At 39.6% G+C, this 23,706-nt stretch overlaps 2 protein-coding genes and 2 pseudogenes across 3 annotated transcripts in view; 3 read left to right on the top strand and 1 right to left on the bottom strand.

The window, feature by feature from the left end:
- The window catches only part of LOC147841358 (uncharacterized), a 206,412-nt gene that overhangs the window by 49,308 nt on the left and 133,398 nt on the right, over positions 1–23,706 (top strand). The window contains exon 2 of the mRNA XM_087276064.1: positions 6,200–6,634. The gene's annotated coding sequence lies outside the window, so the exon portion shown is untranslated. The remainder of the gene's footprint in view (positions 1–6,199; positions 6,635–23,706) is intronic.
- On the top strand, positions 1,208–8,258 carry LOC147834438 (uncharacterized; annotated as a pseudogene).
- On the bottom strand, positions 9,031–12,909 carry LOC147834437 (uncharacterized; annotated as a pseudogene). Its single transcript, XR_015503634.1, has 5 exons — positions 12,904–12,909; positions 12,653–12,732; positions 11,760–12,003; positions 11,420–11,493; positions 9,031–9,778 (listed from the first exon to the last, which is right to left on the bottom strand). The product of XR_015503634.1 is annotated as an uncharacterized LOC147834437, transcript variant X1 (transcript).
- si:dkey-239j18.3 lies at positions 16,006–18,288 on the top strand. The gene is made up of 7 exons (XM_087276073.1): positions 16,006–16,141; positions 16,262–16,384; positions 16,699–16,851; positions 17,039–17,263; positions 17,450–17,618; positions 17,748–17,865; positions 17,951–18,288. Exons 1-7 carry the CDS (start codon positions 16,019–16,021, stop codon positions 18,048–18,050), a joined length of 1,011 nt encoding a protein of 336 aa, XP_087132199.1. The 5' UTR covers positions 16,006–16,018; the 3' UTR covers positions 18,051–18,288.

Raw genomic sequence — 23,706 nt, 5'->3', positions numbered from 1 at the left:
ATATACACTATAGTAAAGCGGTGGAAGAAGTCTCTAAAGTTTTTATTCATAAAGTTTTGGAAGATGGAGGGACTGTTAGCTAAGCCATAGTGCATGAAGAAGAATGAGTAGAATTGATTTTTCTTGATGACGATGAGGAGACTGGATGATCACTTCCTTGGTACGTCGGGATATCTTGCCATTGCCTAATGGTGATTCCTGTATGGTAGTTATTTTATATAGAATTTAGTTACGTACAGAGGAGATATGATGCTTGGTAATAAAGTGAGAAGAAGTAAAGTTACAAGCTGCTCCAGAATCCACCAGCACATCTATGGGGATAGTGGTGCTGCATTAGCCTCAATATAAAGACCATTGTAGGAGAAAAACATTGCAGGTACTCAGATCGTCTGAGTAGCTCATGGGGCAAGCATGGTGGCATTCTCGTGATGACCACAGGAATAGTAGTGGCGCTCATGGGAGCGGAAGGTAGCGTTTCTCACATGGAATGTACCATTCCAGCGAATGAATGTGGACAGCTTCTGGTTAGCATGGCACTAGTCTCCATAAGCTGTCTATAGTTTTTCTTCAGTCTGGTATGCTGTCACAGTCATACAAGGAAGACAAGGATGGTTATTTATTTATGGGTATTTATTAGAACTATGCAGCAGATGCAGAGAGATGAAGCAGGTATGTGGTGAATCAGAGGGAGAGCGATCTCACACACAGTTATGGTAAGCATCAGATCTGATGGCAAACATCAGTCAAACACCAGTTAAGCTTAGTCACTTACCTTAAACAGCTGTATGTGCATCTATAGGCAAAGAGGGACATCCACAGAAGAAAACGAGAGAAAGAGGGAGAGTAGATGAGGTGAACCATCAAACTTAGATTCAAGCAAGTGAATGAGTGAAGGAAGTGATTTTATGTAGTGTGTGATGATTGCAGGTGCGACTACAGTAATTAGTATTCTGGTGATTGTTCACGGGTGTGGTAAAAGGTGGATGGTGAAGGAGAGCGGTGATTGGAGCAACAGGAACGAGCTGAGAGTGTGACAATAGGGTATATGCCGAACGTCAGGTGACCAAACCGGATCCCTGGGTAGAATACTTCCGCTTATCGCATTTCATATGCGCTATCAGTTTGTTATTGAAAGTAGTAAGTAGTAAGTCGTGTTTATACGTTATATAATTTTATATTTTAAATTTATTTTAAATATTCAAGCAAGATGCCTTTATCAAAGGCGCTAAAATACCAGAGAAGGAGCAATCCCAACAGTGATTTCTGTTGTGTACCTCAATGCGCGATGTCCGGGGAGTTCAATTCCACCGTAAGTTTCCACAGGTTTCCAAAAGCAGAACCTTTAAGAAAAATGTGGATTCACAATGTCAGACGTGACAATTTATTTATAAGTAGGAACACAGCAGTCTGTAGTAGACATTTTGTCCCCGCTGATGTCTGTCAAGGCGGTCGACGACACTTAAAGAAGGGAGCTGTGCCTGTTCTGTTTGCCTGGAACGACTACACTCTACCGGTAGCCAGGCCAAGCGTATGGGAGAGAACACCACGGCCGGTTGTTGAAGAAACGGAGGAGGAAAGCCTAGTGTCACGACTATGATACCAAACCTGAACCATCAGCTTTGGATTTGGCTTGTGAAAAGATTTTGGCACAACAGCAGACGATCGAAGAACTACGAAAGAGGCTGGAAGAGGTTGCAGTGAATCAGTCATTTGGGTTAAAGAGGTTTTTATCATCAGACCATGACATCAGATTCTATACTAGGTATGCATCCTTGTTGTTTATTATATCCTTGCGGTAATGACGTTTTTGCAGACCCAGACAGTTCACATTTATTCATTAAGTAATCATATCTTTTACTGCCTGTCCAATAAGTACAATACAATAACAAAAGAAACCCTATGTGCACATGGCCATATTTAGGAATTTGAATAAAAGCATTATGAATCTTAAGGTTACAACATCATAATGCAGGCTAGCTCACCCATTACTGAAAATTGTGTTATTAAACACCCTTCACTTGTTTTAAACCTGTTTGTGTTTGTTCTTATTCTGTTTCTAACAAAATATATTATAAAAAATAAAAAAGCTGAAAACCTGTAACCATCGACTTCCATAGTATTTGTTCCCCTTCGGTTGGGGAACTTCAGTGCCATAGAGTGGATTAATTGAAATCCACGAATGGGAGGATTCGGATCAGAAGCCGCTTGTCTGGAGAGTATTGAACGGGCCAATGAATGAAATGAATTGGCAGCGTAAGCTTGCGCAGGTGTGCTGCATCGCCAATTATCCCAGCATATAAGCACACCTGAAGTGAGCAAACGCCATCCTTTTCGCTTCAGATCCTTTCTGAGTGAGTCGATGAGGGTTCCTCTTGCTATTCAGCACTTCAGAGCGAACGAGTGTCTCCCGGTCCAGAGTGGGTTTTCGCGGCGGCAGACGGTCGAGCTGGGTTTCTCCCTTGCCTGCGGTTCTTTGGGTCCGGTCCTCCAGAACGGTGCGTATTGTTGCAACTTTCCTAAAAGAGCAACACAGTCGTGGAAAGAGAAGAGGAAACTTGCTCTTTCCCCGCTGGAGGGCAGGGCCCCGATTACAACGGTACTTTTCAGTGCCACCAAAACATCAATCAAAGAGCACTTTTCCCCTTCCCTGGATGTGACAGCACGAATTCTGCCAGTCCGGGACGCGCTGCCTTCCGGCTCGCAGATTCTACGTGCTTCGCCAGTGGCTCACGAGCGCTGGGGGGACGGTCTCCCTTCCCTCAGCCCTCCAGCCCCCTCTCCGGAGTCAGGGTGCAGAGCCAGAGCGAATCGCTCTCCTCCAGCTCTTCCGCGGGACCCTCGTGCTTCCCGGATCAGCACACCCACTCTGCGCTGCCTCACCGCTGGTACGTCAGCGATTGTAGCGATGACTCCATTAGCGAGGGCTCTGCCTGCATGGTTAGCGCGGGCCAGCCCCTCGTGGTGGAACATACGCACAATTAGACTCGGTTACGCGATTCAGTTCGCGAAATGGCCCCCCAAGTTCACGGGCGTGTATTTCTCCAGGGTCAACCCCCTGTCCGCCCCTGTCTTGCGAGAGGAGATTGCTGCCCTCCTGGCGAAGGGTGCAATCGAGCCAGTTCCTCCAGCCGAGATGGAGAGTGGGTTTTACAGCCCATACTTCATCGTACCCAAAAAGAGCGGTGGGTCACGACCAATCCTAGATCTGCGCGTTTTGAACTGCTGTCTGCACAAGCTGCTGTTCAGAATGCTCACGCAGAGGCGCATTCTCTAATGCGTTCGTCCTCGGGATTGGTTTGCAGCCATAGACCTGAAGGACGCGTATTTCCATGTCTCCATTCTTCCACGCCACCGCCAATTTCTGCGGTTTGCGTTCGAGGGTCGAGCGTGGCAGTACAAGGTCCTGCCCTTCAGGCTCTCTCTGTCTCCGCGGGTCTTCACCAAACTCGCGAAGGGTGCCTTAGCGCCCCTTCGGCTCGCGGGCATCCGCATACTCAATTATCTCGACGACTGGCTTATTTTAGCCCACTCGCGGGAGCAATTGATTGTGCACAGGGACAAGGTGCTTCGGCATCTCCGCCTACTGGGGCTTTAGGTCAACCGAGAAAAGAGCAAACTCGCCCCCGTGCAGAGGATCTCTTTTCTCGGGATGGAGCTGGACTCGATCACCATGGTAGCGCACCTCTCCGAGGAACGCGCTCGCCTGTTGATGAACTGTCTGAGGGAGCTCGACAGCAAACTAGTGGTCCCACTGAAGTTCTTTCAGAGGCTCATAGGCCATATGGCATCCGCAGCCGCCGTCACGCCGCTCGGATTGCTCCATATGAGACCACTTCAGCACTGGCTTCACGATTGGGTCCCAAGACGGGCATGGCATGCGGGCACACACCGGGTCTCTGTTACTGCGCTGTGTCGCCGCGCCCTCAGCCCTTGGAACGACCCCTCGTTCCTACAGGCCGGTGTGCCTCTAGGACAGGCGTCCAGCCATGTTGTTGTTTCAACAGATGCTTCCCACACGGGTTGGGGGGCCGTGTGTCGCAGGCATTCGGCTGCGGGCCTGTGGAAGAGTGCCCAGTTGCATTGGCATATCAATCGCCTAGAGCTGTTGGCAGTGTTCCTCGCTCTCCACCGCTTTTTACCGGTGCTGGAGCGGCAACACGTGCTGGTCAGGACGGACAGTACTGCGGCGGCGTATATCAACCGTATGGGGGGTATGCGCTCTCGCCGCATGTTTCAGCTCGCCCACCGTCTGCTCCTCTGGAGTTATCCGCGGCTGAAATCGCTGCGCGCCTTTCACGTTCCAGGCACGCTCAATCGTGCAGCCGATGCGCTCTTACGACAGCTGTTACGCCCTGGAGAATGGAGACTCCACCCCGAGTCTGTTCAGCTGATATGGGCGCGATTTGGAGAGGCTGTTTGCTTCCCCAGAGAACGCTCATTGCCAGTTGGTTTTTTCCCTGACCGAGGGCTCTCTCAGCACGGATGCACTGGCCCACAGCTGGCCTCGGGGCATGCGCAAGTATGCGTTTCCCCCCCGTGAGCCTGCTCGCGCAGTTACTGTGCAAGGTCAGGGAGGACGAGCCTGTGGAACCGACTGCGGTGGTTAATACCATCACTCAGGCTAGAGCCCCCTCCATGAGGCGCGCCTACATCCTGAAATGGAGTCTATTCACTGAATGGTGCGTCTCTCGCAGAGAAGACCCCCGAAACTGCCAGATTAGTGTTGTGCTCTCTTTCCTTCATGAGAAGTTGGACAGCAGGCTGTCGCCCTCCACTCTCAAGGTTTACGTGGCCGCCATCTCCGCTTATCATAAGGTGGTAGCTGGCAGTACCGTGGGAAAGCATAACCTCATCATCCGGTTCCTTAGGGGTGCTAGGCGAATTAATCCATCTCGCCCCCCTCTCATGCCCTCTTGGGATCTCGCCCTCGTTCTCACGAGTTTGCGAGCCGATCCCTTTGAGCCACTCGAATCAGTATCTCTAAGATTTCTGTTCCTGAAGACAGCTCTGCTGGTTGCGTTGGCCTCCATCAAGAGGGTCGGGGACCTGGAGGCATTTTCGGTCAGTGACTCATGCCTGGAATTCGGGCCGGATTACTTTCACGTCATCCTGAGACCCCGCCCGGGTTAAGTACCCAAGGTTCCTACCACCCCCTTTAGAGATCAGGTAGTGAACCTGCAAGCGCTGCCCCCGGAGGAGGCAGACCCAGCCCTTTCTTTACTTTGTCCAGTTCGCGCTCTGCACATTTATGTGGACCGTACTCAGAATTTTAGATCATCTGAGCAGCTCTTTGTCTGTTATGGCGGTCGGCAGCAGGGAAGTGCCGTATCTAAACAAAGATTATCCCACTGGATTGTGGATGCCATTTCACTCGCTTATTTGAGTCGAGGTCAGCCGTGTCCCCCGGGAGTGCGTGCACACTCCACTCGGAGCATTGCATCCTCTTGGGCGCGTGCACGCGGCGCCTCTCTAACAGACATCTGTAGAGCTGCGGGCTGGGCGACACCCAACACATTTGCAAGGTTTCACAATCTGCGAGTGGAGCCGGTTTCCTCAAGGGTATTAGGTAACCCTTTGGTGATTGAGGAAACAACTCGGTAGGGTGATGAGACACGCTTGCGGCGCCATTTTCCCTAACACGGAGATACGTGCGCCTTTTTATCTGTCAGTAAAGTTCCCCGTCAGGTGAGCCCTGCAGATTCCTCCGTGGCCCCCAGCACTGACTCAGTGGAGGAGTCACTTGCTGGCCCACTACGTTGTAGGTCTGCCCGCTGGTCAGCCCGCGTTTTGGGTATAGGTGCCTGCTATTCGTGCTCCCCACTAGGCGATCCCATATGCTTTTTCTGCCATGGTTAAGTCCCCCCCTGGGCGGACCCGTGTCTTCCCTCTCTGCTAACCACTCTTTTGCTATGCGTACTCCCCCTTTTTAGGGCTAGTCCATATGTAAATTCTGCCATCTATCCCCCCTTGGGTAACAGATGGCCTCCACAGCGTCGGGATTGCAATCTTCCCAACGTACTGTCGTATTTTCCTAGAATTATCTAGATGCTCACGACTTCCCAAAAAATATATCTAAATCCGTAAGACTTCTGTTGAAGTAGGCTAAATTAGGGCCAGGGACACATTGGAGGACCGCGCCTCCCATGATGTGGGTGTGTCACGCTTGCTTGACCATCCCCTCATCGGGGGCGTTGGTAAGGTGCAGTCATTGTGGCGCTTTCCATAGTTCTCCCATTCGTGGATTTCAATCAATCCACTCTATGGCACTGAAGTTCCCCAACCGAAGGGGAACGTTTGAGGTTACAGAAGTAACCCTTCGTTCCCCGAGGAGGGGAACGGAAGTGCCATACTCCGTCGCCATAATGACTGTCCCTTAGCTGTTTGAAAGTCTCTTCAGCTTAAAAGGATGGCGTTTGCTCGCTTCAGGTGTGCTTATATGCTGGGATAATTGGCGATGCAGCACACCTGCGCAAGCTTACGCTGCCAATTCATTTCATTCATTGGCCCGTTCAATACTCTCCAGACAAGCGGCTTCTGATCCGAATCCTCCCATTCGTGGATTTCAATCAATCCACTCTATGGCACTTCCGTTCCCCTCCTCGGGGAACGAAGGGTTACTTCAGTAACCTCGAACGTTCTTACTGGAAGTCTATGGTAACAGGCTTTCAGATTTCTTCAAAATATTTTCTTTTGAGTTAAACAAAAAAAAACTGGGAAAATAACAATTTGAATAGTTTTGGGTGAACTATTCCTTTAATAAAGACAATGGTACAGTGTATTCAGGCACGTGTAAAGGCTCATGAACAGTCAGTTATGCTTTTTAGTTCTTACATTTTTTTCTTAATTTTAGATTTGCCAGTTACAATCATCTACTTGCATTTTAAAGAATGATTGAACCTGCAACCGGATGAATTGTGCGTGATCGTACACAGAAAATCCACTTTCTGCACAACTGTAGCTCCTGACAAGGCAGATGAACCACCTTGTCGAAGGGTAGGCATAGCTACCACTATATTATTTCTTTTAGTTTATTGTAAGCTATTTATTTTATAGTTTAAATTGAAAAGCAACAAGTCCTAAAGAAGCTGCAGTGTACAGTTTAAAACTTAATCTTTTTCCATTTTATAGTACTTTTTAAAAGTAGATTGCTCATTAATCAGCACCCTGGACCGCAATAATATTGTAACACTTTATAATACAGGACATGTAGTTAATGTTTATTACAGTATTTACCATTACGTTTATGTTAGATATTGAAAAAAGTTGTTCATGTTAGAAAGTTCATTGACATTAACTGCATATCCATTATTTTAAAGTGTGGCCATAATGTCAGTTTTGATATACTTAAAAGCAATGATCATCATTAATGTTACTTGTCTGCCTTCCTCTTTTTCAGAGCCGATGTCTTCCACTTATTGACGAATTCTTCCTGTTCTGGTTTACCTGTCACTGGGTCTAAAAGAGAAGGATCTTGGGTATCGTTTCAACCTCCATCAGTCAACAGTCAGCAGGATCATAGAGACTTGGATCAATTTTTTATATACTCTACTAGGTGCTGTAGGAATTTGGATGTCTTCTGAGGACATAAGAGCCACAATGCCAAGTGTGTTTGGCAAGTACTCTGACACGCAAGTTGTCGTTGATTGTACAGAACTGAGATGTCAGACACCTTCATCTTTACTCCTACAAAGTGAGATGTTTTCACAGTACAAATCACACACTACACTGAAAGGAATGATTGGCATGTCGCCACATGGTGCTGTTACTTTTGTTTCCTCACTGTACTCTGGTTCAATCAGTGACAAAGAGTTGTTCAGGCAATCTGGCATCATACCTCTTTTAGATAAAGACATGACTGTAATGGTCGATAAGGGGTTCAGAATCGATGACCTGGTGCCTTGCAAGATTTACAGGCCACCTTTTCTGACTAAGAAATCACAGCCCTCTCACAATGAAGTGCTGGTCACTCAGGACATAGCAAGGCTAAGGATACACATTGAGAGGGCAATTAGGCGTGTCAAAGAGAACAAACTGTTTGACACGGTTATCCCTCTAGCCATAGCTGGCAGTATCAACCAGCTTTTAGCTGCAGCCTGCCTTCTGGCCAATTACCAGAATGAAGCACTGGTCAAGGCATGGACAAACTAGGTTGGGTGTTAACCTGTAGGCATACAAGTTTTTTTGTATTGCTTGCGATTAATCTTTGCCCAGCACTAAAAAAAACTCATCCAAAATAGAAGTTTGTTTTGACAATGTAAATTTATTATGTATATGTGATGCTCACACATACATGTAAAAAAAAAACTATACAAATTTGTTACATTGAGATTTTAATTTATAATATTTGCATCATATAAATATTTTTATATCTAAATATTAATAAACATTTTCTCAAATATGAATGTGTATTTATGTAGTCATAATAAGTATACAGTGTACCCATATTATGTCAAAAAAATATTTTGGATGATTCATTTTTTCCCCACACATTTTTACTGTCAAATATTATTTTTGTGTTATTCAGAATGAATGAAAATAACAAACCCACAATGAGTAAATTGTCATTAAAATAAATCTGTTAAAAACATTTATCTTTGTTCATTTATTTATTTACAACAAATAATTTTTATCCTTTTGATAAACATACAATATCTAAATCATTGAATGAAACAATTGATAACTCTTAAATCTATTAAAACGTATTTAAAAATATAAAACTGTATGAAGTGATTAATTAATATTTACTTTTAAAAAGTAAGTCAACTTGTATGGCTAGTTGACTTCACCTTTGAAAAGTGAGAATGCTCAGACGGACAGATACTTCGGCATATATACATTAAAGTAAAAAAGGTCCACCCTCTCTCGGATGGTTGCCGTTATCTTTGGGTCAACAAATATTCGCTGCATCATCATGTCATCCTGGGCACAAATCACAAAATCACACCACTGCAGGCCAGTGATCAACAGTTGACCTTGGATCTGCCAGAAATAACTGTGAGTTTCACGAAGTGCTGAAGTGCCGTGTCGCATTTAGAGAAACTTACAGTCCACATAGCTCTTCACATTTGGGCACTTGATTTCGACCAGACCAAATGCAGGCTGTGTGGATGGATCATGAATTAAGCCATCTGGCGATGTACCAAGCTATGGTGTGTCGGGGTGGATAATAAGGCCGCATGGTCTATAGTTGACATTTTTTAACTTCGAGTACTCTACTGCAGCCTCAAACTCCATGTCTGCACCTCTTTTCATTTCAGCGGTCTGTTTTGTTCCCCTGAGGATTTGTTCTGCAAGAGAATCTGCCGAACTCACTCCCCTAACAAAACAAACTTCTCTGAAACGAGAAGAGGTGATTCTTGCCTTGCGCAGCTTGTGCCAATCGTTGTGCCAATTGTTGTGCTGCTTGATCTCTTGTGGCAGCCTCAATTTTATTGGCCATGTCCAATGTGACCATCAGGCTCTTGAGGTGAAAATGCTCTTCCTCAGTGCATACATGGACACATTCTGTAGGATCAAGCCTGTGCTGCCCAAGAGGCAGTTGTGGATACTGTGGACAATTTAGATGAATGCTGATTAATTTTGTTGCCATTGCTGGTAAGATAGTACACTCCCCTTTTGTACCAACCCAAATGCTTACTCTACTACAGTCTTCCCTTTACACATACACATAGTTGCAATTAATGGTTTGTCTTTAATTGCAAAGTCTTTGAAAGTATCTTCCATCTGCAACAAAGACATGTCAAGGGGGTCCCCAACCAACCCCCTGTAGAGTTTACTTCTGTAAAACACAGTCATAGGCCCCGTTTACACTAATGCGTTTTAGTTTGAAAACGCATAAGTTTTGCTACGGTTACGCCATCCGTCCACACTACGCCGGAGTTCTCGAGCGCCGAAAACGGAGCGTTTCGAAAACGCTGGAGAGGCCGTTTTCATTCTGAAACGCAGCTGCTCCGTCTCAGTGTGGATGATGGAAAACGGAGACATTTGAAAACGGAGGCGGGGCTGCAGACATTCGCCTCTCTGATTAGGGCTTTTCCTGAATATTAAGTAGCCTAACACGCACAGTTCAGTCCTGCATCTTCTCCGTGTAAGTTAAAACTTCGCAAGTTTGATCATGGCTGCAGTCTCTTCTTCTCAGTTTGATATGGAAAACAGACTATACCGAGGACACGGGTAAATCTTCAAAGGGAACAGTGTACTTTATAACTTCATTCACATCACCCTGGCTACGTTGTTTTACTTTCTCAACAATAAAATGTAAACATGATATAAGGAACTGCCTATTTTCATTTTAATATTAACAACTAAACAGACAGCAAAAATGTTGAGGCGCCGTGCTGCAAATATGAGCGTCATCTTCACTGTGTGCATATTTATAACAAAACGGAGCCGATAACAACTGCCTCCTTTCAATTTCAGTGAAAATACGAAACACACCCTCTCTTTGCTGAATATCAGTTTTAATCGATAATGGCCATTATAAAAGTATAACATACAATAAGTTTATACATTATAGGAAATAAAGGCAAGCGATCAGTCAATATACAGAATGTACGTGCTTACATTAATCATTAACTTATCTTTGCGCTTAGCCAAAACACGTTACCTGAGAACAAGTAATAGATTCCAATGTCCAATGAATATGTCGTTAAATAAAGACAACAAGATGAAAGAAATATTCCGTTTAATAAATATAGTGAGGTTAGATCCAGCGGGAGATGCTTGATGAGAAGTCCGACTAGCACAGCTCTCATCTGGGTAGATTGGCTACAGCGCTTGCCTGAGAGTGTGTGTGTGGTCACGTGATGTGCGTTTTCAGCGTTTTGGTGTGGACGGAGAGCAGTTCAGAAACGCTGGGTGAAACGCGAGTGTGGACGCGGATCGTTTTCATTCTAAAACGCCGTTTTAAAACTAAAACGCACTAGTGTAAACGGGGCCATAGTTAAAACATTAAAGGCAGCAGCAGTCACACAGCAATAAGTAAACATGCCACAGCAGTGTTCTTCCTGGGTCAAAATTTGTCTTTGGTGGTGGTTTACTGGCATGAATATCTACACACAGTAAAGAGTCCCTGATACCCATGTGGTCCACAAGGCCAATAGTAACAATAAATTTTAAATAAATACAAAGACACAGTTTGTTGTTGTTCCTCGTCCTATTTATTCATGGAAAAAATAACCATCAGGACAGATAATAGTAAAGAAAGCAACTACTAATTTCACAAAACATCACAGATACCAAAGTATATTTTAGTTCAAAATTAGAAAAAAAAAAAACTAAAATCAAAAACATTCATAATATTTTATAATATGTATGATCTCTTACCTTGATGTTTGTTTATTTTGATCATCATTGCATAATTAATAACAAAATTTAATTACTAGGTGAAATAACCTTTTAATTAGCTTAATTAACTTACCTGATTCCTCCTTGCAGTCTGGTGAGTCTTGGTCGGGTGATGACTACACTATTTATTGGCCCCGGTTTTACTCCCTGATAAGAGAAAAAAAACACAAAATCTAATATATAAGAGACAATAAAATTTAAATAATTAAATTACCTTAAAAATACACAGATAAAAAGCCAAATTATTTATGACTGTCTAAGTCAAAATAAGCATTTAACAATACATTTACACCCTTCTAAGGTTCCTGAACTTTATAAGTAGAACTGTGGCATTGACAAAACTACGAAATACTTCAAAGATCTAACAAATATTAATATTACTAGTGACAAGAGTGTTTTGTCGTTGCACTCACAGCTGTTCTGGGCTTGTGCCACCTTTGCTCTGTCTCAGTGCAGGAGTGGACAGGGGGCACAACTTGCATATTCAACCCGGAATAATGTGCTGTTTGAAACAGCAAAGCCACTATGTGGTTGCATAGAGCAGTCCCAGCTACACATGAGCAACGTTGTGAAGTCAAGATGGCAGGGTTTGAATCCCGAAGAACAATCTGTACAAAAGTATATGAAAAAGAGACATAAAAACATTGGCTGAAGTGTCTATATAGCTAGGTTGCTGAGGTATGATTGACAATTATTTTAATATAAAAAAACAACATAATTGGTTACTACTGTGTGTAATATTATAGATTTTTATTTTGGGATACCCCTTTACACTTAATATGAAATAATGACACTAAGGACTACAATCAGAGTCAGCTATACCTCAGTGACCTCACTATATTAAACTTTTAACAAGTAGATAACAACAGTGAACTTATAACATACCTTACGTGAATCAACCATAGTTTTACAATACATAAAAGTATAATGGCTTACTGTAAGTATGGATCCTAATTATGCCACTACATACACACACACACACACAAATACACACTATATATATATATATATATATATATATATATATATATATATATATATATATATATATATATATATATATATATATATATATATATATATCTGTGTGTGTGTGTGTTTGTGTGTGTGTGTATCTATTTATGGTTACAATACTTTTATTAAAATAAACCCATGGTTAATTTCTGTAAGGTAACTTTAACTGTAGATACATTTTCCAAGTCTCTCAGGACAACTAAAAGACTTAGTCTTGATCACAGATTCTTATTTTAAGCCAGAACGGCTTAAAAACAAACAAACAAAAAAATGTTTCTGAACTTGAACAAACAGAACTCCCACACCATCCCTAACATTACTCTCAGGCTGTGTGGTGTCTCGGACTTCTTCATAGACCTGTGACAGGCTGCCCTAATGCTGACATCACCAGTCAACCTGTCTTTATTTGATACTGGTGCAAAAATTCACAAAGTGTTAATGTGAATATGTAGATCCAAACATCCATACGGCTGACTAAGTAACGTTATAGCGTTAGCTAGTTAGTGACATTGTACAGCGTTTACATTCCGCTAGATCACATACCTTCATAATCCATTATGTATGATGAAGCATACAATTTAAATCCTTTGTCCAATTTGGAGGCCGGACATTTTGATGACAATGAGCATATCCGGTGGATATCTATTATACTTAACTTTGGTAGTTCCTGAAGGCTTCTTGTATAAAACAACGCCATATTAGCGGAGAGTGAAAAAGTGTTCTACCCAGGTTGACTAGAACGCGAAAGTTGCACATATACCCAATTATATGACTTATAAACGCTACTTACAATTAACTACTTTCAATAACAAACCGATGGCGCATAAGAACTGGCAATGAGCGGAAGTATTCTACCCAGGGATCCGGTTTGGTCACGTGACGTTCGGCATATACCCTATCACAGTATGCTCCAGAGTTTCATGTTATTTTGAGGGTTTCATTTTTTAGGTTTTAGACTTCAACTGCAGGGGCCTGTTTCAGTAAGGAGGTTCAAACAACTCGGAGTTTAAACTTGAACTCTGAGTTGATTTACCGAGAGATTCATTCAGAGTTTTCGGTTTCAGAATAGTTAATCTGAGTTAGGTCAATCAACTTTGAGTAGACCAACTCAGAGTTAAGCATGCACACCGTGACTATAAAAAGGCATTATCAATGGAGAGCAGATTTTACGAGTGACTATGGCAACATCTGAAAAAAAGAGATCACCATTTCTTTCTCCAGCTGATCTTGATGTGATCATGCAAAGTTATAGCAAATATGAGCATATATATTTATAAAGAAGCAACCATCAGTGAAACAGACAGTTAGCCTGGGAAAACAGCTGCTCAAGTTAATGCATAATTTTAGATTTAAAGTATTTAAATATTTAAGTATGATAAAATAAGCAATGTAATGCGTAATTCTTTCTAAACTTTTATACACGTTTATCAGTTTTAATAGATTTAACAGTGCACTTGTGTGTCTGCCTTTTTTTATTGATCAAGTGGTAGAGGTTGATATAACATTTAAAAGGTAAGCACTACTAAAAATAATTTTTAGAAAGATTAATAATCCCATTAATCTTGTAACATGTCTAAGGTCAGTGAATTTAGGGTAATTATTTATTAAAAAAAGGACAAGCAATTCTTGTACGTGACTTTGTTCTGTGTGTGACTAAAATGTAGGCAATATCTATGTTTCCATCCAAATATATTACATAAATCTATGTTCAAAACTGGAATATTGCATGAAAGTTTGAAGCCATGAGACGTGGAGACTCTTGACACGCTCCAGACGCTCAGAGGTAATTAATAATATACACTAATACTGAAACAGTTAAGGCATTTTTGAATTACTAAAACAACATTTAAGATGTGTTACAGTGTGCTCTGCCTGCTGGTTTGTCCATTCACACACATTTTCATCATCATATGATCAAGACCTTTTTTATGTACTGTACATACTGTAATTTATTCAGTAAAAGTGTTTCCATCATAGTTTATGCGCATATTTTCTATCAAATAAAAGTTTATTCTACTCAGTTTTTTATGTATATTTTAAAAGGTTATGTGCATCATGAGGTTTCCATCAATCATTTTTTGCGCATCTCCAAAATGAGCATTAAAATAGGTGGGTGGAAACATAAGACTAAGGCGAGAAATACCGCTTCGTCTTTAAAAAAAGGGGAGAAGACCGACAGAAACTGAGTTTAGAGAGCAAAACCTGCTCCTGACCAGGTTAGGTTCACAGAGTAAGTTACCACGGTAACTGACTCTGAGTTAAAATTACCTCTCTTTCAGAAACAGGCTTGACTTACTCTGCTTTATTGAATTTAACAAACCTGCCGTTTTGAAACAGAAAACCCGGAGTTCCTCTCATTTCAGGGTTTAAATACTCTAAATATTTTCACTTAACCTCCTTTCTGAAACAGGCCCCAGTACAGCAGTTTTGTTTTTATTCAGCCACATTTCCTTAATTCTCTCACAACAAACTTTGAGGGATGAGTGTGAAGTAAGGACTGGTGGGAAACAGTTGTTTTAATGGAATTTGATACTTTTTTGATACTAAATTTTAAGTGCACTTAAGAATGTTCTGTGACTTAACACCAACTATCATCTGGCCTTTAACACTTATTTTATCAGCCTGAAAATATAATGATAACATATAATTATTTTGTGTTTATGTCTGGTTTTGCTTTAAAATGTTTATTGAGTGAGTAAAAAGCTTGTTACTTTTATTTATTAACTGCTTTGTTTAAAAAAGATTAATAAAAGATAAAACTGTAATTAAACAATTATCACTGTAGGGCAAACACACATTCTTATATGTCCAAAGACGTTCTCCCTCCTGCAGCCAAAAATGGATATATATATAGACACATTAAAACTGGAAGTATTGTGTCTGCCAATTTCAATCAGTTTAAATTCTTAATAATATTTAGTAATTAGAATGAAAGTAATTAGCCCCTGATGCTATTTAAAAATGCTTAGTTTTCTAAATGGACTCTGTGTTTTCTCTTGGATTATTTTCTGTCTAAGCATGTGGGATTGGTCAAACACACCCTTATGTGACAAACACAAACAATGATTAAAACAAACCTAGAAAAATGTCTACATCCCCAAATCAAGTGAAGAATATTCTAGTAATCTTTCCACTAGTGTATTGAAAATGTTGATTTTTATAAACTGTGGAAATAACAAAACATTTCTGATTTCCTTATATTGTTACAGTCTACCAATAACATAAAGAATCACCCTAGTCCATTGATGAATACTTGTGATGCTGGATCACATCACAAGATAAAGTTCTTGCTGCACCTGATTGGCTGTAAATTGACTAGTTTCATCATCAATGTCAGCCAATGAGAGACCGCCTCTATGTTCGGATAGGCTATAAAATACACTCAGTTGTAAACAATTACAGTCAAGGTTTGTTTGTGAAAGGTAAGTGTAAATCTTTCTTTTTTTCCTACCTTCATAAGAGACATTGCTTGTATCATATTAATGTGACATTTACCTCAACTCACAGTAAAGTGAACTGCTTGTGCTGTTGCCTGTTTAAAGTGTTTTGTTAATGTTTGTAAATTTTCTTTAAAGTTAATTTTTTTCTTTAAAGTTAATTTAAGTTAATTTTGTTTTTTTTACTGTTATTGTTTTTTTCTGTCAGTCTTTCAGGCAGGATGATGTTTGCTTTGCTCGTCACGCTGTGCATAAGTGCAGTGTTTGCTGCTTCATCTATAGACATCCAGTTAGATGACCACTGGAACTCCTGGAAGAGCCAGCATGGAAAAAGCTATCATGTGGTGGGAAGACTGTAGTCTTTAGCCATGTATCAGCTTAACATGAATAAATAATGCAGTGCATGCGTTTATGCTGAACTGGTGCTTTGCAATAGCTGATACTGTATCTACTTTCTACTCCAGGACGTAGAGGTCGGGAGGAGAATGATTTGGGAGGAGAACTTGAGAAAAATTGAGCAACACAACTTTGAGTATTCCTATGGAAATCACACCTTTAAAATGGGAATGAATCAATTTGGTGACATGGTGAGCAGTTTAGTATTACAGTCAATTACAGTCATTTATTTCTCTATCTATATTGCTTTATACAATCCAAATGGTCAAAGAGAGAAAAAAAACAATCAAAATGCAAGATTCATAAGTGTGAAACCAGATCAGAATGTTGTTGTGTTTATTAAATGATTCAATTACAGTCAACAACATCCTAGATTAGAGATTTAAGCCCTGTGTGTTTCAATGGATTTTCTGCAAAATTACTTTCGCAATTTGAGGTGCTATACCTTTTAAAGTACTATTTGTAAGGCTGTTTTTAACTTTTTTCACTACAATCTCTTAATTAGACAAATGAGGAGTTCAGACAGGCAATGAATGGTTATAAGCATGACCCCAACCAGACGTCACAGGGCCCGTTGTTCATGGAACCCAGCTTTTTTGCAGCCCCACAACAGGTTGACTGGAGACAGAGGGGCTATGTTACTCCTGTCAAAGACCAGGTGAGTTTAAAGTAACTGAAAACTGCAAATGTTTTATGCTAAATTAGGACCTATAGTTGCATCTATTACAATTGATCTATTTACAGTTGATCTGGTAAACCCAGTTTAACATATAAATGGCTATTAAATGTCAGTATGTGTATCTGTAGCTTTACTGTTTGGTGACTATTCTGTTTTGTGGTTTTAGAAACAATGTGGATCTTGCTGGTCTTTCAGTTCAACGGGTGCCTTGGAAGGTCAGCTCTTCCGTAAAACTGGAAAGTTGATTTCTATGAGTGAGCAAAACTTGGTGGACTGTTCCAGACCACAGGGCAATCAAGGGTGTAATGGAGGCCTCATGGACCTGGCCTTCCAGTATGTTAAAGAAAACAAGGGGCTGGATTCTGAGCAGTCATACCCTTATCTTGCAAGGGTAAGAATCATATTGTGACAGTTTCTGAGCAAGGAAAACTCTTTTGAAGACATGGGATTAAACTGCTGTATTTGCAGATTGTGGACAAATGTCATTTTAGTTTTTTAATCTCTTTGAATGAAGGTCATTAAGTATTTTAAGACTTCAATGTACCATGTTTTTCTTATTTTAACTTTGTGCTTGCAGGATGATCTGCCATGCCGGTATGACCCCCGTTTTAATGTCGCTAAAATCACTGGATTCGTGGACATTCCCAGCGGTAATGAGCTTGCCCTAATGAATGCTGTTGCTGCTGTGGGTCCTGTATCTGTTGCTATTGACGCATCACATCAATCCCTACAGTTCTATCAGTCTGGTAAGTGCCTGATATCCCTCAACTCTAGTTTTAATTCAATATTTGCAAAAATGGTTAGTTATACAATTATTACAAACTTATTACTGAACTTACTCTGTCTTGACACCTTTGTAATATTCTGATCTTTAGGCATCTATTATGAGAGAGCATGTAGCAGTAGTCGACTTGATCATGCAGTCTTGGTGGTTGGCTATGGTTATCAGGGTGCTGATGTTGCTGGGAATAGATACTGGATTGTGAAGAACAGGTATGATGCAAACAATCTTTAGTTTTGCGGGCACAAGCTTGATTGCATGTTTTCATATTTTATTATTTCTTTCAACTTTTTTTAGCTGGTCTGACAAATGGGGTGACAAAGGCTACATCTACATGGCAAAAGACAAAAACAATCACTGTGGCGTTGCGACAAAGGCCAGCTATCCCCTAATGTAAGGCCACTGGAGCCTTCTCTGCATTCTGAAAAAGTCACGTTTATGGTTTCTCTATTTTAATGTGTTTTTATTTCTTCTATTTCATCAAGTTGTTCTGCTGTTAGGGCTATGATAGTGGTATTTTAGGAAATTCCATTTTTCTTGTGTTTCATATATTTTTGTTTATCCAAGAAGAAGAATTTTGTACTGGATCTATTTGACCTGCAAATGGATAAATATTAAATATTCTGGCATGGCAATCTCAAGTCTGTACTGTGTTTATTTGCATATCATGTAGGAAAACCATAAATATTAAATGTTTAAAAAGTGTTTCTTACATTAGACCTGTGTTGAATTTAATGGAGCAGATTAAGACTAAGCTATTCTGATTATGTAATACAATTCTTTATAACCGGATCAAATTACCCCAAAAAAATCTAATTAAAGGTACAAATCTCAGCATTCAACAATATTGTTTTGATATGCATTAATGGTAACATTAAGTATTTGCTGGTTAGTCAATGAAAATACAGTTTTTCATTGGTAATAGATAACTCATGGTGCATTAACTAATGTGTCACAATTACCAGCGATCATTTCCCATAAGATCTCTGGTTTGCACCTACAAATACCATGGACTTCAAATCCGCCATTTCTGGACTACATATTCACACATGCACTCCGGTCAGACTCACACATGCTTCCTCATCTAGACTGATTACATTCGCACACCTGAGGACTTTCAGAGACTGATTAGCACACACGGTTTAAGCCACACATTCACCCCTTCAGTTTGCCAAGTCTTGTTCACTGTTAAGTAGCATTACAACGCGTTTTCCCAGTCTTGTTATCTTGTGTACCGACCGTTAGCCTTGTTAGCCTCTTTGTCTTTGCCTGCCGCCTGCCTTTCTGACCTCTAGCCTGTATTCGACTGTGATTCTGGACTGTCTCCAATACCTGTTTGCACCTGAGTTGACCATCGCTTGCCTGACTTTGAATAAACCTGCATTTGGATCTTACCTCTAGTTGTATGTGTTACTCCCCGACGTTACATAATGTTACCAAACATGAATTTGGATGTTAATAATGCATTACGCATGAAAAAAAAAACCCACCTAATTTTACAAAAAATATCTCTAATTTTTTTAAAGTAAATTTTTGTCATTTAAAATTATATTCAAGACGAGGAAGTGGCGCAGTAGATAATGCTGTTGCCTCACAGCAAGAAGGTCGCTGGTTCAAACCTCGGCTCAGTTGGCGTTTCAGTGTGGAGTTTGCATGTTCTCCCTGCCTTCGCGTGGGTTTCCTCCAGGTGCTCTGGTTTCCCCCACAGTCCAAAGACATGCGGTACAGGTGAATTGGGAAGGCTAAATTGTCCGTAGTGTATGAGTGTGTGTGTGAATGTGTGTGTGTGTGGATGTTTCCCAGAGATGGATTGCGGTTGGAAGGGCATCTGCTGCGTAAAAAACTTGCTAGATAATTTGGCGGTTCTTTCCGCTGTGGTGACCCCGGATTAATAAAGAGACTAAGCCGACAAGAAAATGAATGAATGAATGAATTATATTCAAAACTTAGTAAAATGACAATCTCTCTGAATTAACAGTTTAACTTTCATTTTAGGTACTTTATCATTAAAGACAAATTACTGACATTCTTGTTTTTTCATACTGGGAAATTACAGAATTATTTATGCAGTATTTATACAAAAGTACGTAAAAATTACAATCTGTAAATTAACAGCTTGACTGTTATTTTATGTACTTTATAAGAAATGACAAATTGCAGTAATTAGTCTGTTTTATACATTAAATTTGCCTTAATATTTGCAGTGTTTTTTCCTGTTTTTTTAAGTATATTTAAAATTACGTAAAATTAAAGTAATAAATTGTGATTACTAAATTGTAATTACTAAATTAATTAAAAATGGTAACACTTTATAATAACTACACACTATGAATCATTTACTAAGCATTAGCATCTAGTGAATTCATTATTTATTAAGCATTAACTCTACATTAATAAACGTTAGTAAGCAGTTTATAACTGCAGCTACAAATGCTCTATTCTTGACTAATAAGCACCTATATAATGTGCTTAATAATTGTATTTTCATACTTAGTTAATGATTTATTTTTCATTACTAAATTAAGTATCGCATTATTTACAAACTAGTTATATTTAAGAGTAGTTGAGGGTTTTTAGGATAATTCAGAATGAGTTAGAAAATGATTAATAAACTATTGAAATCAACATTTATATATCTTATTATTCAGGCATATACCAATAGTTAACTAATATGTTAATAAATGCTTTATTAACTCAACTTCATGCAGTTTTGTGACCTGATCTAAAGTGAGGACTATTCATGCTTTATAAATCCCTTATAAATGACAATTAAAGGCTCAGAATAAAATGAACAATAATCTGCAATCTATTCTAAAAAGTAAAATTACTGTAAAGTTAAAACATTGCCAAATTACAGGAGTGTCAAAATACGACATAAAACTGGATAAAACAACAACAATATAATAATTTAACAAAACAATAAGATGCAATGTTTAAACTATACAGTTATTTTATTTTAAATAAGGTTGCAAAGATTTATTTTTCTTTTGAAGTACAGTTTCATTTGTATATCTTTAAATGAATAGGAATGTATAATGTAATTTTTCCTGTTTAGAATTTAACTGAGCCTTTATTTGTCATTTATAAGGGATTTATATAGCATACATATATGCCTGAATAGCAAGATATATAAACGTTGATTTTTATAGTTTATTAATAATTTACTAACTTATTCTGAATTATTCTAAAAACCCTCAACTACTCTTAAACACAAATGGTTTGTAAATAATGCAATACTTAATTTAGTAATGAAAAATAAATCATTAGCAAAGCATGAAAGTACAATTATTAAGCACATTATAAATATGTTTGTAAGTCAAGAATAGAGCATTTGTAGCTGAAGTTATAAACTGCTTACTAAGGCTTACTAATGTAGAGTTAATGCTTAACAGATAAATAAATAAATAAAATTGTAAAATAAAGGTCAAATGACTGGCAGCTATAGTTACCAAACAAAAACCATAAAATTACGGTAAAATTTCTTTGTTGAAATAAAGTGCAAAAAATAACTTTACAGATATTTTCATTTAAATGTTTACAGAAAAACATTTTATTTTACAGACTTTTCCTAGATTATTATAATCAAATCTGTTCAATTAAAGTTACACATTAAGTTTTTTTTTTCTTTTCTTTTTTTTTTTACAAAGAATAAACTGTTAGTTTACAGACTTTTCCAAAATTATTATGATAAAATATGTTCAATAAAGTTACACAATAAGTGTTTTACAAAGAAATACTGTTATTTTACAGACTTTTGCTAGATTATTATGATCAAACACCATCAATAAAGTGACTGCACTTAAAGTTCAAGAGAAAACAATGTTATTTAAAAGAATTTTCCCTAAATCATTATGATTAAGCACCTTTATTAAAATGCCAAGACATGCTCAGGGTCATAATTTAACAGTTTTGTTTAGGATCAATAAAGTCTGGAAAAAACAACAAGTGAGATACAACTGATTCAAATTCTAAATAAGTTAGATAGAAAATAAGTTATTTTCTTGAGGAAGACCAAAATCCAGCCAAGAGGAAGGAAAAAACAGAACAAAAAGTCTTTTGGCAGTCTTTAACTGTAAACAGTGCTGGCAGAACATATTCACAGCAGAGGGCATCCCTTCATGATCCTGAGACAAAAAAGAAAAGCAAAACAACAGCCAGAATAAAGTCACAAACTATAACAGAAATTCAGCGGCCGTCTCAACATTACCCAGCAGAGGGCGCTCGATGAAGCGGATGTGGGGGATGCAGAGGATTGAGTGAGAGAAAAGAAGCTGGTATTCGGAAAAAGCAAGAAGAAGTCCGACCTGGGAACAGAGAGAGGAGGAAAAAGGCCCAACATTGGAGGCAATGGCCCTGGAGATGGAGCGAAACAGAAAAGCCAATTGGAACGGGAACAATGTCACATTTGACATTGTGCATGTGGCGGGTAAACAGCTCATAACTGTTTACCACCTGTTTACCACATAACATCTTCCACCTGAGTTGGGGCCATACTGGCTTGAAAGAGAAAATCTTACTGTTGCTGGAGAGCTACTCCTCAGGGGCCAAAGAATAGTAATTCCTCAATGGATGAGGCAGGAGGTCCTGCATAACATACACGATGGTCACCAGGGTATTGTCAAATGCCCAGCCTGAGCCCGTCAGGCCGTCTGGTGGTCAGGACTGTCTATTCACATTAGTCAGTTGGTGGAGAACTGTACTATATGTTCACAGAATAGAGCAGAACACAGAGAACCCTTGCTGACTACCCCAGTGCCTGAAAGACCCTGGCAGCGAGTGGGCACAGACTTTTTTTTTTCTGGGAAAAGACTACATATCTCCTGGTTGTTGACTATTTTTCATGCTACATTGAAGTAGCATGTTTAAAATGTATCTCTGATACTGTAATTGCAGCACTATAAGATGTGTTTAGTCGCAATGGAATTCCAATAAATCTAGGTTGGATGTGATCAAATGAATAAGCATTTGTTTAGTTTTTATCTTGAATTAGAGCTGTTTAACCTCTTCATGTGTGTTTGGAGGACATAATTGTAGAGACCATTACTGTGTATACTGAAGTTTCAAACAGGGAAATAAAGAGATTGTTGTGTGCATTTTAGTTGCCCTCGATGTCTGATTCAATGAAAAATTCAGCCTGTAGCTTATTACATTTTACAGGCGAATTCCTTTAAAACCATTTATAATATGGGGAGTTATTTTTTTTTTAATGCAGTAATTTAATTTCTTTATTATCTATCCTAAAACGCGTTTGCTTATGTCACAAATACCCTAGTGTGATGATTGAGCCGATCGTGCTGTTTTTGCTATTGTACTTGCTGCAAATCTGACAAGATGCCCCCCAAACTGTTAAATATTCTGCTGTATAGAGATTCATTAGGCAATTTACTGTACAAAATAGACCTGATTTATAGTTTGAATAGAGATCATATACATCATTATAGAGAGTTTGAACAGATCTTTTAATCCTGGTTTCTTTGCAAATCCTGTCTTGTTTATATACCTACATCACTCCAATATGATTGTGGACACACCATACCAACACACATGTTTGTCAAACAGCTTCCAAAAATAGTTTTTGCTTCATAGATGCCCTTTTACAAAAATGTATATATAAGTATATTATGGACTGGTATAAGTAATGAACCACCAAGTCTGGCATATGCTTTATAAAGCGGATGTCCATCCAGCTGCAACACAGTTCTTATGGTGCGTTTAAACCTGACACGGATGAAGCATCAAGCACGAGTGATTTACATGTTAAATTAATACAAAGCTGTGAATAGACATCCTGTGGCACTATTTGTGTGAATGAGGTGGTGCGAATGACCATATTGCATAAAGCGCCGCTAATGAGCATGTTGCACGAATTGGTCAAGATGGAAAATCTGAACTTTAGCAGACATTCATGTCACGTAAACCAATTAAGTGTTTGCTCTTGTAGGAACGCGATTATGGCGTAGCGCCTGTTGTTGGTGTGATGAAGGGAAATCTGTAACACTTTACACACTATGAATCATTTATTATATTAAGCATTAGCATCTAGTGTATTCATT

The sequence above is a fragment of the Danio rerio genome, chromosome 12 (assembly GCF_052040795.2).
Source record: "Danio rerio strain M-AB ecotype USA chromosome 12, GRCz13ab, whole genome shotgun sequence".
Lineage (NCBI taxonomy): Eukaryota > Metazoa > Chordata > Actinopteri > Cypriniformes > Danionidae > Danio > Danio rerio.
Note: the sequence above shows the minus strand (reverse complement) of the source record. Positions and strands in the feature narration are given on the sequence as shown.

Coding starts and splice junctions, on each gene's coding strand:
- si:dkey-239j18.3 (XM_087276073.1), top strand. CDS start 16,019: ATGATGTTTGCTTTGCTCGTCACGCTGTGCATAAGTGCAGTGTTTGCT. Junction 16,385..16,698: donor TGAATCAATTTGGTGACATG/GTGAGCAGTTTA, acceptor TCTCTTAATTAG/ACAAATGAGGAGTTCAGACA. Junction 16,852..17,038: donor TTACTCCTGTCAAAGACCAG/GTGAGTTTAAAG, acceptor TTGTGGTTTTAG/AAACAATGTGGATCTTGCTG.